General features: G+C 40.2%; 1 protein-coding gene across 2 annotated transcripts; it reads left to right on the forward strand.

Moving 5' to 3' along the window:
* Positions 1-732: 732 nt before the first annotated feature.
* uspl1 (ubiquitin specific peptidase like 1) lies at positions 733-15,214 on the forward strand. 2 transcript variants are annotated; one of them, XM_038707683.1, is made up of 9 exons: positions 733-892; positions 2,048-2,204; positions 2,905-3,027; positions 3,143-4,085; positions 5,444-5,554; positions 7,812-7,941; positions 10,106-10,231; positions 11,988-12,148; positions 12,886-15,214. In XM_038707683.1, the coding sequence occupies exons 2-9, from the start codon at positions 2,079-2,081 to the stop codon at positions 14,706-14,708; spliced, it is 3,543 nt and encodes a 1,180-aa protein (XP_038563611.1). In that variant the 5' UTR covers positions 733-892; positions 2,048-2,078; the 3' UTR covers positions 14,709-15,214. The 2 variants fall into 2 exon arrangements, with proteins under 2 accessions (XP_038563611.1, XP_038563610.1); XM_038707682.1 differs by having other exon boundaries at positions 736-2,204.
* Positions 15,215-15,219: the final 5 nt, after the last annotated feature.

A 15,219-nucleotide genomic window follows, 5' to 3' on the forward strand; every position in this document is an offset into this window, starting at 1 on the left:
GGGAGACATTTATACAGGCTCATATTTCAAAATAGACCTAGGCTATCTCTGGGGACTGCTGCAAGTATATCTAAAATAGCTAAATAGAAAATAATGCTAATCAGTTAAATTCTGACTATCAATCTTTGGGTTTTTTTGACAGCTTCACAAATGTGAAAGGTTGCTTGGTTTTCTGTCTCATATCAGTTTTAAATAGTCTAAATCAGTTCATAGAATGATGATGGGTCTGATGAACTCAGACTGGTTTAAACGCACCATGGTGCCTTGTAACTTGTGTAATGCCATTATTAATGTGGGATACATTATCATCTAATAAAGTACTAATAATAATAATCATAAAAATAATGAGATAAAGTAGAATTAAATTATATTGAAAATTGGAATTGCAGATAAACATGTTTATTTATTGTCTATTTTAGCCTTCTTTCAAGCTGTTTATGTATTCCACTTTGAAAATATGGTATGCAACGTTTATATTTCGCTTTTAAAAATTAAGCATTTGATGATTATAAATAACGCGATTAAATAAAACATATCTTTCAACACGTTCGTGCTCATGTTCTCGCAGTAGCACCGGTTAGTACTGGTTTCATGGGCAGTGCCATGGCAGTGCCATACAAATTCAGTCCCGACATGAACAATAACTTGAGCACAGGATACTGCAGTTGCCTTGAACTACCAGGTGGGGGCCAGCGGAACCATTGTCTGTCAGAAGGGGACGACAAAGGCCGCTGCACAACCGCCGGCGAGCGGAAAACGAACGTTTGTGACACGAACTGGCAGAGGGATGCACATGGACTTTCTCCGCAGGCAGGGATTACTAAATACAGCTCGTTGTGGATGTTTTGTCGATCAGCATCGTATTATCTAATTTAATTTTAATTTGGTGTCGGTACGTATACGTTTTATTCACGAAAACTGAAAATGAGGCTGTAGCGACTGAAATGACTGCCTGCTAATATGTTAGCATGCTAACCGCCAGGTGCAGGGAATGAAAGTGTTCATTTAACGTTAGTGCGGTTAGGCTTGTAAATGTAGTTTATCTCAACAGAAAGTTTGAATCTTTTAAAAAAAAAAAGTTATTATAGTCTTAATGTATTATCAAGCTAATGAGAAACCTTACATCATTTTGTTCCCGAATCGAGATGAAGTGGAGTTGAAGTTTAGTGTATCTGATTAATTTGCCTTAGGAGATGCCAATTCACTGTGTTTAACGTTAACAGCTTTAAAATTGGCCTTTACGTGCCAGTGTAACGCAAATCCTGCTACGTATGTGTTATGAACTTTTTTGAGTGCTGTTTTAATAGTTAAATGCTTAGACTTCTGTGTTTCAGCATCGGTGGCAGATTTTACTGCTGCTGCCCTGGTGGTACCACGCGTGTCCCTGCAAACATCTGTCTTTAGGCTAGTTTTGTGTAGAGGGACAGTGAAACAGCTTGGGTCCTGGGTTACTTCTGATATTTGACAAAAACCTTCAATGTAAAAGGCCACACAAACTACACATACTCTTAAAAACTCATGATTATACCCATTTGGACTAATATTCAAACGTGGAGTAGACATGAATAGTATAAATACAATTTTGTATCGTTCATGATATACATAATTTTATATTGTGATTTAGTGGGCGACCAATATGGGTTTTTCATTTCCTGATGCCGATATTTAGTGCGGCAGATGGCCAATATATATTGCCGATATCTAAACAAAGAAAAGTCATGTATAATTCCATAATGCAATGAGTACAGTCTCATACATGTGTTAACTTAACCAGTAACATCTTGTTTTAGATGGAATTTGAATGAATGAAATAGAAAAATACATTGGGTTATGCTGTAGATTTCAGAACGTGTTTAAGGGACAGTGGGGTACAGTTTGTACGAAGTGGTGTCATTCAGCTGCATTTTTCTCTACAGTATAACAATAGTAACACCATATAACTATAATCACTTTATAAACAAATAGAAAAACTTGCATTTCCTTGTGCATTCATGACTTGTAGGCATTGAGTAACATGCCCTATGCGGTGCTGTATTTTTCTCCTCAGCTTCTTTGGAGGTGAGCCAGGTTGCAGTGACATGGTAATATTTTTTGAATGGCACCGGACAGCTATGGACCAGAAGAGCGGCGGTGGATTGCCATTGACTGGTGAAGATACTGGTTTGGGGGCTTTGGCCTCACCGCTGGCGGGGTATTTGGGAAAAGTCAGTAGAGCTCTAGTTTTCCTCTCACTGTTGTCACTTGCGCAAAGCTGAATTGAATTTGAAAATCAATCCAAATTAAACAGAAGAAAACAAAACACAAATGGAAATCTTTGGTAGTAAAAGGCGAAAGGTTTTGGTAAGCTTGAAACTTACCAACTGTAATGTTGTATGAGAAACTGTGTACCACCAATTTCTTCTTTACAAGCATATATTTTTGAAAGAAAACAATGGTTGACTATTACTGCATACTTTTAAGTTTCATGTACGTTTATATGTAGTTGCCATCTACGGATTCTGGTAAAATTCCACTTCATGTGTGCCATTCAGCCTCACCAAACTGTCACTTGTACTGATATTGATGAGCAAAAATCTGAGGCGAAAGTAAAAAAAAAAAAATAGAACGTACAATAAAACCCGACAATTACTTTCAGCAGTTCTTACTTGTCTGCTTCACTTCTGAAAGGTAAATCAAGTAAACCTTCCTAATTTTCATGTGTTACTGAAATGCATGTACAGACAATTATTTAAATGGATGGAAGAATATAATAATGAAAGCTGCTGGTAGTAGTGGAGAGATGAAAGAGATGCTGAAAAATGGCAGTGAAGTTGGTAAAAAAAAAAAAAAAAAAATATGTATGTAGGAGACAAATTTTGTCCAGTTTTGCATGTTCTTTCAACTATTTGAAAAATCTTTTTAAAGGTTCAGGAAAGAGCTGCTTCACTGGAGTATTGTCCCTGGTGTACTTCGAAGGGCTTGACCTATGCTCTGCGCTCTTACCGCATCAACCTCCAGGAGTCGATCACCCTCTGCACAAACTCACAGGTAAGTGCCAGCACTGGTGTTACACACACATCCAACTGAACAGCCGTGTTTCATTTATTTTCTTTTTTTTTTGCTAGATGTCTTGTTAACCTTTCCGTATTCCATTCCCACATAGTGTCTTTTCCCTCTGGTCAGTCGGCCCTTGGAGGATGTTTTGGCTAGCTTGGATCCTGTGGAGCCCACTGTTGGGAACAAAAGAAAAAATGCCTTGTCACTGGAAAAAGAAGAGTTGATTAAACCCGTGCACAAACGTCTGCGATCAAGTGAACTTGACAGTCTTTGGCCACCAAGTATTACTGACACACTTATCGGCCCAGTGGAGCATGGTGCAGCAAACGTTATCTGTAATGGCCAATGTGCAGCACCAAAGACAGATGGTGAAAAGGTAAATGGATACAGCAGGGATTCTCCAGTTGCAGGGACAACAGGATGGGAATCACTACAAGATGAGGATTATATCCTGGACAAGGAACCAGAGAATGCCTCTTGTACAGATGGTTTTGCTCGCACTACATATGCAGCTTCAGCTGGACACCTGCAGTGCTCATCAGAAGCCTTGTTGACCGCTGACACGGATGAGCCTGCACTCTCTCTTCACTGTGGTACAGAGGATGGCGATAGGCAGGTGAAGAGTCCTCCTGAGGTGCTGAACAGACCCTGCATTCCGGACTCCAATCAGTCCTTTATCACACATGATGATATCCATTCAACTGAAGTCATTGCTCCATCGCCTCAGCACAATGAGCAGCCAGCAAGGCCGGAACAGAAACCACCGACTGCAGACATCACCACATGTAAGGATGTAAGAAGCATTAAATCCGAAACTCAGGATTTGTCCGTGGAGTCAGATGAGCTTGTGCATGTTCCGAATCAGCTTTTCTGGAGGAACAGTGACAGCCTGTGTTGGCTGGACTCGCTGCTTGTTGCTTTGGTAAACTTTAAGAGCTTGAGAAAGTGTAAACCTAAATATGAGCCTCAGCGGTCGTCTGTCTGGCGGCTGATGAGAGGATATGAAGACATTTGTGTTGCCATTCAAGTCCACCAGCAAACAGGCAGAGGTAAGTTAATCAGGTAGCCTGCAGTATACCTGTGACTTTTGAGTCATTTCAACAGATTTTTAAACTGTGTGTAGATGCATTACTCCAGAATAAAAATACCACAATCAGCAGAAAGTTGAACAGAAATCTTAAACTGCTAATGTCAATTAAGAGCTGAGTCTTGTGTTTTCGCACTTTCTGGACCTCTAGTGGTATGAAGCCATGCAGGCCCAGGGCCCTGTTCTTTGTACGTGGATAACTGAGTTGGCTTGATTTGATTGTTGTTGAAGTCTGGATAAAAGTGTATCTGGCGCTAGTGTCTTAGCAACAAGTCCTTAAACCCAAACCTGCAAAAGTACAGGTTTATTTACATAGCTGGGTCACGATGAATACATTATTTTAAATTGGAATAAGTTAATTAGCTACAGTAAGAAACAAAATAAAATTTAAAAAAGTGTACCAAACACCAAATATGCAATTTCTTGAACACAGCATCACTCATGCTGTAACCATATGCACTCATACTAAATTATATAACAACCATTGAAATGTGGAAACATTGTGGAGCACAATGTACAACAAAATAACACCAGTAACAATGCAGAAACATGAATAACATGAGACCTGATGTCATGACTTTATTGCACCAGTGCATATTGGGAGGCTTCCTAACACACTTACTTCCATGGAACTGCAATCACATGAGTGCTCAGCCAGTCAAATGAATGCTGACCATGGTTTCAGCTCTCTGCTCATTTAGCCTTTATTTCAAAATAAGAGCGCAGATTTACCCAAGGTAACTTCATCCAGGATGAAGAAATCAATCGTCAAACTGCTTTAGAAGAACCAAATTCACTGGATGAGAATTAACATGATGACTGTAGCCTGATATTGGCATGAAAGTCTGGATATGTTAAGAGAACAGGGCCAGGACTTATATATCTTAGATATCCATCCTTTAGATTTCTTCTGCCACCTCAATAAATTGTAGGGCAATGGAAATTAATCTTTGTGCTGTTAAAAACATTCAAATGTTACATTCGTAAAACACAGCAGGAATGCGACTTTCCTCCATTGCATTAGGATAGTGGCAGATGTGTGAGGTGGATACATCAGAAGCTGAAAAACAAACGGTCTGCATTGCTTGATACCACAAGTCTTAATTAAAAATGTTTTGTTTGTGATTTGGGTGAACTGACCCTAAGTCGAGATATTTTTTGGACTAGCACAAATATAGTACTGCCATTTGACTGTAAATTAAGTACTGCATCAAAGAAAGTCTACAACCACATTGTCTAAAAAGCGTTTGAAGTTAATTTTTGTAATATAATGCAATGCTTCTATGTGCAATTCACTTAATTAAAGTTGTTTCTTTTTAGATGGTGTGGCAAGGGTGCCAAAACTTGTGTTGCAAAAGGCCAATGCAGATCTACAGAGTCTTAGGATGTCAATCTTCAAACTACTTAAGACCAAGCTGCATTGCAAACTGGGTAAGTTCAATCACTGAAGACATTTGTTAGTTGTGTCCACATACAGACTTTACTTTACATATTTTTAGCATTTTGCAAAGACGCACACAGAGTTGTTATCTATTACGTTACGTGACGCAGACACAGTGGATATTTTACAAGCACAGACCAGGTAAAGTGACAGTGAACACACCAGTGCAATGTCATTTGTTAGCTGCCACGTTGGTTTCATTTTGATAGGCTACGTCATTAAGCAGTCTCCTCCACATGCGGCACACCTGCAGCTGAAAACGGAATTGTGGGTGGAAAAAGGGAGCACATTCAATTAGTGAGTAAACACTTAAATAAGGTGGAGAATGAAGTAGAGTATGAGAAACAGTAAATTATTTTGGATTTGGTTGCATGCAGGGACCCTGCATGTTTTCAATGTTAGTACCAATTCAGGCTAATGGCTGCCTAAAAGTGGTGTGACCAAATTCGAGTGTTGGCATCAGGAGATGATGTGCGTTTTCCTGGTTAGTACCGGTTGTTTGGGCTGATGTGAAAGCTGTCAATCAAACCCTGGTGCAGACCAACCAACCGCACAGAGCATTTGTCTTATGGTGGAACTGTGTTCTGACCTCGATCCGACCCAACTAGCATTAACATATCACACTTATGAGACACATCTTCGGTTTAACATGTTGACGGTTAGCTTACCTTTGTATATGCTGAACATTAGCTGCCTTGTTCTGCTCAAGCATGTGAAGGCGGCACATATTCTTTGCAAAATCTGAAGCAGTATTTTGAAGACCTTTCCTTGAAGTGCATTCTACTGGTATAGTTTTGCCTGGTATATTGGCCAAAACTGGACCCTGTTTGTGTAGTTACTTTCATGCTCCCGCCCCAGACACATTTGATCAATAAGCAGATTGAACGCTCTCACGTGGTTTATAGTGATGCATTTTGGTTCACATGGGTTTTTCTCTGTGTGAATAGAAAGCGAAACGAGGGGAAAACTCTCTCAAGTTCACAAACTTATCCACTGATTCGGACCAGAGCAAATGAACTAGTTGTGCGGAAAGCACTAAAACAATTTAGAAAGGCCTACTGAATGAAAATGTGTCATTCTTGAGGTTTAACAGTGAGCACATTTCTGTAACATGTGACAAGAAAGGCGAGAAATTTAAGTTGTCGTGCACCACGTCTTTTTTTTTTGCCAGTTTTTTGCCACATTTAAATACATTTATAAAACAACAGAGGTTTATATTAAAATTTGTAAATTCTTCAAGTCAGTTTCATGAACATGTGCTTTCCCTTTGAGGTGGGACAGCTGTAGAGAAGTAGATAAATATAAAGAAATAAAAATGTTTCTTTAAACCATATTTCTGAAGCCACCAACACTGATAGGAAACCAGTGTTCAGTGATCAGGAACAATATGCAAATTGTGCCAAGCTACTGTGAGCAAGGGAGAATGTCTGAGCGGATGCTTTTCAAACTCAACAACACAATGCTCCCATGGCCCCTCAAGCCTTCTGTTCATGTATATTAGGTTTCATATGCTCTTTTTTTGCCAAACAGAATACAAAATGAAGTATATAAGTTAGTCTGTCTTGTTTTAGTAAGTTGCTTCTGCAAAATGTATTCACGTAGCATTTATACAATGTATCTAGGGCCCCTTGTAAGATTTCCAAACTGCAAAATTGCTTAATTTTGTTTTAGTTTTTTTGCTATTTTTTGTCTATTGTGCTTTAGATATTTGGTGTCTCACTTGCTCTTGTACCGAGTCATTAATCCCTGTTTAGTATCCAAGGCAAGAGTAAATCTTGAAATTTCAAAGCATCCATTATCACCTGATAATAACAGAAAGCGACGTGTTTGAACATGCAAACCTTGGATTTTGCTCAGCTTGTTGCAGCCAAATGTTTACATTATAACAAAGTGGGACAACTTGCTTAGTGGTTGTAACTCTTTGCATACTGCAAATACAAAGGCATAGGCAGGCATAGTGAGGGGGAAAGCAATGCAGACACACTTTAGATACAGACATACATGCCACTTATTTTTAGGATTAATATCTTAAAGGGCACTATATCTTTCACACTCCTGTCACTCCTGTCTTTTTAATTGTATCTAAAGGCTTGCCTTGTTTAAAATGTGCTATACAATCTGCTTTTCCTTATCTCATCCACACATTTAGTTCTTAAAATGACCTGGAAATGGAGAGTGTAACTTCTGCTTCTGTCGGCACTCGTACCCGTGACGATGCTCTAACTGCTGCATGTTTGTGCTTTCCAGGTAAGAGGGAAACTCCGGTTTTTGCCATGCCGCTTCTGCTTACAATGGACTCATGGGTGGAGCCACTCTTCCAGTCGACATTTCACTGGGAGTTCAAATGCAGTGAATGTCAGGTTGCCACGACAGAAAGGTAGGTGATGAAATACTATGTTTTTTACTGGATCCACTAAAGCATTTAGTCTTTTTCAAACTTGCTGTAGATTTAAAGCACATAAAGTAATTGTGGTCAAAGTAATCATCCTGGGAACAAATGCATCGCTCACTATAGCAATTATTATAGCAATGAGGTCCCAAATGTGCCTGAGTTTGGTTTGGAGCGGTAAAAGATATATATATAAAAATACAAATGAATGAATCATTGAAGACAAATTGGTATAAAGTCCTCTAATAAGTAATAACCTCTGATCACATGGGCTCATTTATCCACAGTGATTGTGAACAGTGGATTGTTGATTGAATGGCTTAAAACTCTCAGTTCTCACACATGTTTTGGTTATTAGCAACATGTTTGGAGAAAAAAAAGTGTCCTGTAACACCATGTGGGACCAGCACAGAACTGCAAGAACAGCATTTGTCTCTAGTGTAGTAGTAGAAATATTCTCTTCAGGATAATAGTGCATTGCCAGGTTTGGTAACTTTAGATTTAGAACTAACATTGTGGTGGTGCAAACTTAAAGGTTTTGGTAGACTGAAGTGTAGGGCAGCAAGTAACAAATTATTTTTACAAATAATTATTCTTTTAGTTAATTGATTTTAACAATTAATCGATTTATTTGTTGAGTTAATTTACAATGATATAAAAAAAGAGAGAAAAGCAAATCCTCAGCTTGGAGAACCTTGAATAAGTGAGTGTTTACTACAAACAATTTACAATACAGATGCACCGATAGATCAGCTGGTGACTGGAAACTGGGTTTTCAACTAAATCAGACGTGACCGGTGCCGGTCACATTTACACGCATGCTGCACTGCACAATGCTTCACGTCATTCACACAGCAGCACAGTCAGGAACAGACTGTTGTCACAGCGACACGCGCTAAAGCATGTCGGTACGGACTTTCTTCTCCAGGGAAGACCAAAGCTCACAATTTGTAAACCTCCGCACCACGACCACACAGGTTTGTTAGCCGTTGCCAACGTATATTTGCCATAGAAACGGAGAGAGAAAGACGTTATCTGGTATTATGTTAGAAGGCTGTGGGTATTTTACACAGATCAGGTAAAGCAGCAGTGAACACACACGTTTGTGCTGATGTCATTCAGTAGTACGTTGGTCTCGGTAATTAACAAGCCTCCTTCGCACGCAGCGCACCTGCAGCTGTGAAAACATAATCGTGGGTAAAAAAAAAAAAGTTGTTTTTGGGTGACTTTATAAATCTGCTGACAAAGTGAACAGAGCAGACCGATAGAGAGAGAGACAGCTGTACGTGTGTGTGACTGATGGGAAAAGCAAGGTGAGCAGATTAAAGCAGTTTGTGCACACTAAAATAAGGTGGAGAATTAAGTAGAATTAAAATGGTGAGAGAAATAGGGTAATGTATTCTTTCAAATATACCCCCCCCCCCCATGTCCCCACTGTCATTCTGTGGCAACTTATTTTCAGTTGGACTTTATTTTTTTACAAAAAAGCTCCGTCCAGCAGCCTAACCTGGAGCACTTTTTTATTTTGAGATGTGTTTGAGGGAGAGAAGGTCATGTAACTGTTGCTGTTTTGGAGAAAATTTAAAAGCTGTTTGTTAGTCAACATTTTATTATGAACATGCAATTGAAAGGATCCCAGAAAGAATAGTTTATGCTGGTGCTCATGGGGATTGTAATAAAGAAAGGAATAGTTTTCCATTAAACAAAAGTTATAAAATGTTTGTATGTATATTATAGTTCTTAGAAAGAAAGAAAATCATAATTAGCAGGTCACACCATTGAGAAATCGGAATCGGCCAGGAGAAAGTTCCTCTCCAATTTACAATCAAAATTGTGGTATAATTTTCTGTTAATCAACTAACTGATAAAGGGGCTAAAGGTTTCAGCACTAGCTTGGTGGATGGCTGGGACAGATGGTTTTGGAGGTACATTGTTTATCTTGATCTTATGTAGATAACTCAATCTTATGTCTATTGGGAACAGTTGACCACAACATGTTATTAAATGCCAACTATTTAATTTATATAGAGCCAATTCCAAACAGCCCTAATTACAGGCTGTGATACACATTCACACACACTCTTTCCCACTTCTTGCCAGTCTTTTGTGAAACTGTAAAAATCCTAAATGTATTTCATGCTGTACCTTTCAGGGTTATGAAAACTCTCCCCACCTTCACAAATATTTTGCCTGACTGGCACCCACTTCGTGCGGTCCACTTGGCTCCGTGCAATGTGTGCTGCAAGACAAATCAGAGACGAACTATGGTGCTGGAGAGGTAAGAATTCAACTGTTCATGTGTCTACTTTTTAGTAGGGCTGGACAGTATATTGGTATAAGAGTTATACTGATATTTTTCAAAAGATATAAAATTAGACAATACCGTTTATACCGATATAGTTTGATTTTGAGTTATATATGTTCCCGTAAAATCCTGCCAGCATTTGCTCATCTCTCTCCCTCACTGCACAGCCCAGCTCCTCCCTCTGCGTCTGCACGAAGTAGTCTACTCACAAAGTCTCAACAGGAGGGAGAGACGGTGCTGGTCGACACTGTTAAAGACCTGGCTTGTGAAAAGGAAAAAAAACAACGGTTCAGTCAGTGTTTCCCACACATTCACTTTACTTCGGCGGGCCGCCCAGGTTAGGCGACACATTGTAGCAATTATCAGAGAAACACGGAGTGATTACGTTACAAGTAGCAACACGGTGGATATTTTACAAGAGCGGACCGGGTAAAGTGACAGTGAACACACCAGTCAGATGTTATTCGTTAGCTACCATGTTGGTTTTGTTTTGATAGGCTACATAGTCAACACGCCTCCACAACATGTGGCACCGCTGCGGGTGGAAGAAAGTCGGCGACCTTATACAATGTAGCCTACTACTGATGGAGAAAGAAACCGGATCATACATACAGGGAGAGATGTGAAGAAGCGGGGCACACTAACATGTTTGCAGCAGACATTGGCTTTGAGTGTGAAGAAAACTGAAGGAGGCAGGTTCAATTAGTGAGTGACACTTAAGATGGAAAGTATAATTAAAATGGCGAAATGAGATACAAGCTAAATTACTACAAATAATAAAGACATGGCCGCTAAAACAGACACCCCCCTACTCCTAGCCTGCTTAGCAGAAAATACCGATTTACCTTTTAGTTTGAAAAATGGTGTATAATAACAGTGGCTTTACGATGGCTAGCCTTTTTGGAATTCACTTTTGATTAATGATTAAGATAAATGTTCACGTGTGTGTGTGTGTGTGTGTGTGTGTGTGTGTGATGCAACAGTACAATTGAAAATTATGACCACTATAACCACTTAACGGTGTGATTTTTAGTTGGAATTCACTTCAAAACGGAAAACCATTTGCAAAGTACTTACACCTACTCGTAGGAAATAATTATACTGCAGTTGTTGAAACACAGAGGAAAAATTAATTACTATGTCAACAAAGGATGTCCATTTAACATACAGTATTAGTTATTGAATAATTGATGATTATATATGGGCAAAGTTAATTTCTCATAGTCTCCAGATAGAGATCCAGAGAAGTCAGTTGTCTGATATAAAAATACAAGTGCAGCAGAAATCTGCAGGTTAGGTTGTTAGAATAACAAACAACTTCTCTACAGGACATGGTAAGAAACTGTGTGCCTCTGCAGCTACACCACACATTATCAAATTAATTTTAATTGTCTGCCTACAGATGCTAAATTATCTGTTAAAGCGACTGTATTATATTGCTGAGGCGAATAAAATGACCAATTCATTATTACTCACCACTTAAATCGTCTGCAAAATTACACATTTATCTCTAAATTGCAACTTCCGATTAAATATTAAACGTAACCATCTTATAATAGAACACTTTTTTTAATAATAATACGTCTGTATATTTGCAGGAGTGAGAACAAGGAAACGCTCGCTCTAGCCTCATAGAAACAGGGTTTTAGATTGTTTTACAGAAGTCCTACCTAGGCTTTCACGTTATGGTTTTTATCCATTTAACAAAACTGCTTTGTGTTTTGTTTAGAGTGCCTCCAGTGTTTCAGCTGCACTTTGTAGAGGGGCTTCCTGACAATGACGTCAGACTCTACACCTTCACCTTCAATGGGAAACGTTACTCGATCACCACTGTCATACAGTACATCCATCAGCTGAAGCACTTTGTCACCTGGGTTTGTAATTCTGATGGTAGGTATCTTAAGACTGATTCTGTTACAGTTTTATTCCCTTTTTTCCCCATCATGTCCTGTTAACAATAGCTTGCGATGGCAGCCAGGTGTGCTGCTGTGGGAATATTTTTACATAGATAATTGAAATCAAATTTCCAAGAGCTTCTTTTTTTACTTCTCTTTATTAACCTTTCTATTTGCACTTGGTGTTTAACCACAAACGCACAGTTCATATTTGAGTCACCTGAAGGTGGATATTTCCGTTCCTCTATGTTGTAGTTTTTGCCAACAGCACATTCTGCTGGACAACTCATGCAATGTTAAACTCCAGAAGACTGAAGCCATTTAGGGCTTGTTTCATTGTCACTTAAAGAATTTATCTGTGGCGTGTCTGCTGCAGTTTTACCAGTATTTGTTTAGACATTTCCACATTCTATTTTATTAGTCCACATTATGTGTTGCATTTTTTATGCTCTTTTTTTATCTCCTGCTGCTGTCTTTGCAAAGATGCCCCTGTAAAAGAGAGTCTCAGTGAGGCACTGTCTTGGTTAAATAAAGTTCTCGTATTAGTATCGTCATGCTGTTTGTCAAATAAAATCATTTAGGTCATAATTATGGGTGAATCGATAACTCCTCTACCCTGGTTATGTAGCTAGTCCTCAGAATCTAATCATAACACATATCTGTATAAATATTTATGCTGCACATGCTGTTTTTTTGTTGTAACTCCGTTATTGTCGTACTTGTACCTTACAGGCTCATGGCTGGAATATGACGACTTACAGCATCCCCACTGTAAGAGCCATCGAAAGCTCCTGGTCCCTGCTCAGGAGATGCACGTTGTCTTCTGGGAGGTGCAGGAGGATAAAGAGCCCTGTGCTCCGTCCAGCACATTTGCTCAATCTCCCACATCTAAAAATGAGATGAAGCCCAGTCTAGGGGACAAAGACTTGATGGCAGATGAACTTGTACCTTGCACTCCAGATCAGTCTCTTTTGTCTCCCAATGACACGGACATCGTCTGCGCACTTTCAGCATCTGAAGACAGCAGCAACATCATGGACACAACAGTCACAGCTGGTGTTGATGCATCGATGGGCTCCACAACACTGCTTGACACCTTCGAGGGCCTCAGCCATGATGACATCATTACACTCACACTGGTGGAGTTGAAAGCTGATTCCGAAATGCATCCTTTAAATGACAACGAACAAGCTTTGCAAGACGAGCAAGATTTGAGCGTTCCCAGCAGGAATAAAGTACTCGACCCTACACCGGACAGCTCCTCCACTGCAATAGCTAGTGAAATGTCTCACGGCCCTGATGTTGAGCTCCCCACCGCCTCCAGCTCATGCGAATCTGACGGTGGCTCGTCTAGCGATCCTACATTCGTGCCTGGTGCCAGGAGAGGACGAGGGAGAGGAACTGGCAGAGGCAATGTTGTTAGCAGACAAGCAGGTAAAAAGGCATCCTTGTCCAAAGCAGCTCCACATATTTCACCACCTGCGTCTTCAGAGCCCTCTGTAGTGATCAATAACAAACCTGTGGGTGCTGCTGCTCATGTTAACACGTCTGTTGTAACTACAAAACAAGCACCCTGTGTGTCTTCTACAGACACTTCACCTCTGTCCAATAGTCAGAAAACTCCCACAGTGCCGCCAGCACTAGATCAGAATGCCCGCTGGTCCTTCCTGCTCAGCAAACACCCACTACACCAGGTTCACAATTCGGTCGTAAAACCTGACCCCATCCCGGTCACAAAAGTAAAGCCCACTCCTCCCATTCACTCTACCCCCAACCTTGTGAGAAGACAGCAGATTCCTGGTGCACTCCTCCCTAAACCACAGCTCAAGACAGAGGAGAGTGAGGGTCTGCCACTAAAAGCTGCAGAAATGTACGGCGCATTCGGTGCAAAGAGCTCAAATACCCCGAGTCCGCTCCCATCAGCTGCACTTCCCAAAGGCACATCATATCTGTTTCAACCTATAACCCCCGAACACCTGAAATCACTAACAAACTGTACAGTGGTGTCATCACTTCCTACGCCTGGAGCAAAGGTGCTCCCTGAAATAATATCCTCCTCAAAGAAACATAGCAGCCAGTCCTCAAAGGTTCCTCCGGGTCTCAGCGACACTGAAGCCCTCCGGTACAAGCTGATAAAGAAACTGAAGGCAAAGAAGAAGAAGCTCGCTAAGCTGAATGAAATGTTGCGTCATCAAGGGGGAGCCAGCCTCCGACCGGACAGCACTGCCCTTTGCTCTCCTAACACAGTTACCTCAAGTACATTTGACGGCTCCGTCTGCGATGACTTCCTTTCAGACCTACTCTCGCCAGCAACTACAGCCAGCAACCTCTCACCGGACAGCACTGGCTTCCTTGAGATGCTCGCCAAAGGGCGAGATGGGGTAGACCAGTTGGACTCTGGGGTCAACGCTGCTGGTGCAATGTCACAGGTGAACACTTGTATGAACGAACCCAACACCGACAACTTCCTGGATGACTTTCTCTCGCAGGCTGTGGCCCAGAGACAGACTGACATGGAGACCGAGGCACTCAGTGCACTTGATCTGTTTGTTTAAGCCGCGGGGGTGGATGTTGTCTGCAAGCTCCAAGCACAGATAACAATTAACCTCGACACTGGTATCACAAGAGAATTATGCAAAATTAACTTGTTTCACAATCTACAGTCCTAATCCACATGAAGGTGCAAGTTTAAAGTTATCAAATGTGCGTTAAGCAAATGTTGCTATTAATTTAGGTGGGTTAATTAAGTTTGTGTGTATGTATGTTGAACCTTCAGGTTGAGTTTGGCAAAGTTTGGCACTTTGTAGCGTATGTATTGTGTGTAACCGGGTTGTATGAAGACCATGATGTTTACAGTCAAAGCTGTTGGTTTGCTCTGTTTTGTTGTTTTGACAAATGACTTGAAAGTTCTCCATATAAAATTTTTTTCATGTCATTTAATAAATACTTTAGATGACTCTAGTGTTGTACAAAATGTCAGAATTATTCTGAAATTTAAGAAACGTGTGCTAGTTTTTTTTTTTTAAATATTAAACTTACTGTAAATACTTGTTTGAATTCATTCAA

Source organism: Micropterus salmoides, unplaced genomic scaffold (genome assembly GCF_014851395.1).
Source record: "Micropterus salmoides isolate LMB-PRFRI ecotype aquatic unplaced genomic scaffold, ASM1485139v1 Ms_hic_scaffold_9, whole genome shotgun sequence".
Classification (NCBI taxonomy): Eukaryota; Metazoa; Chordata; class Actinopteri; order Centrarchiformes; family Centrarchidae; genus Micropterus; species Micropterus salmoides.

Coding starts and splice junctions, on each gene's coding strand:
- uspl1 (XM_038707682.1), top strand. CDS start 2,022: ATGCGGTGCTGTATTTTTCTCCTCAGCTTCTTTGGAGGTGAGCCAGGT. Junction 2,205..2,904: donor TGGCGGGGTATTTGGGAAAA/GTCAGTAGAGCT, acceptor ATCTTTTTAAAG/GTTCAGGAAAGAGCTGCTTC. Junction 3,028..3,142: donor CCCTCTGCACAAACTCACAG/GTAAGTGCCAGC, acceptor ATTCCCACATAG/TGTCTTTTCCCTCTGGTCAG.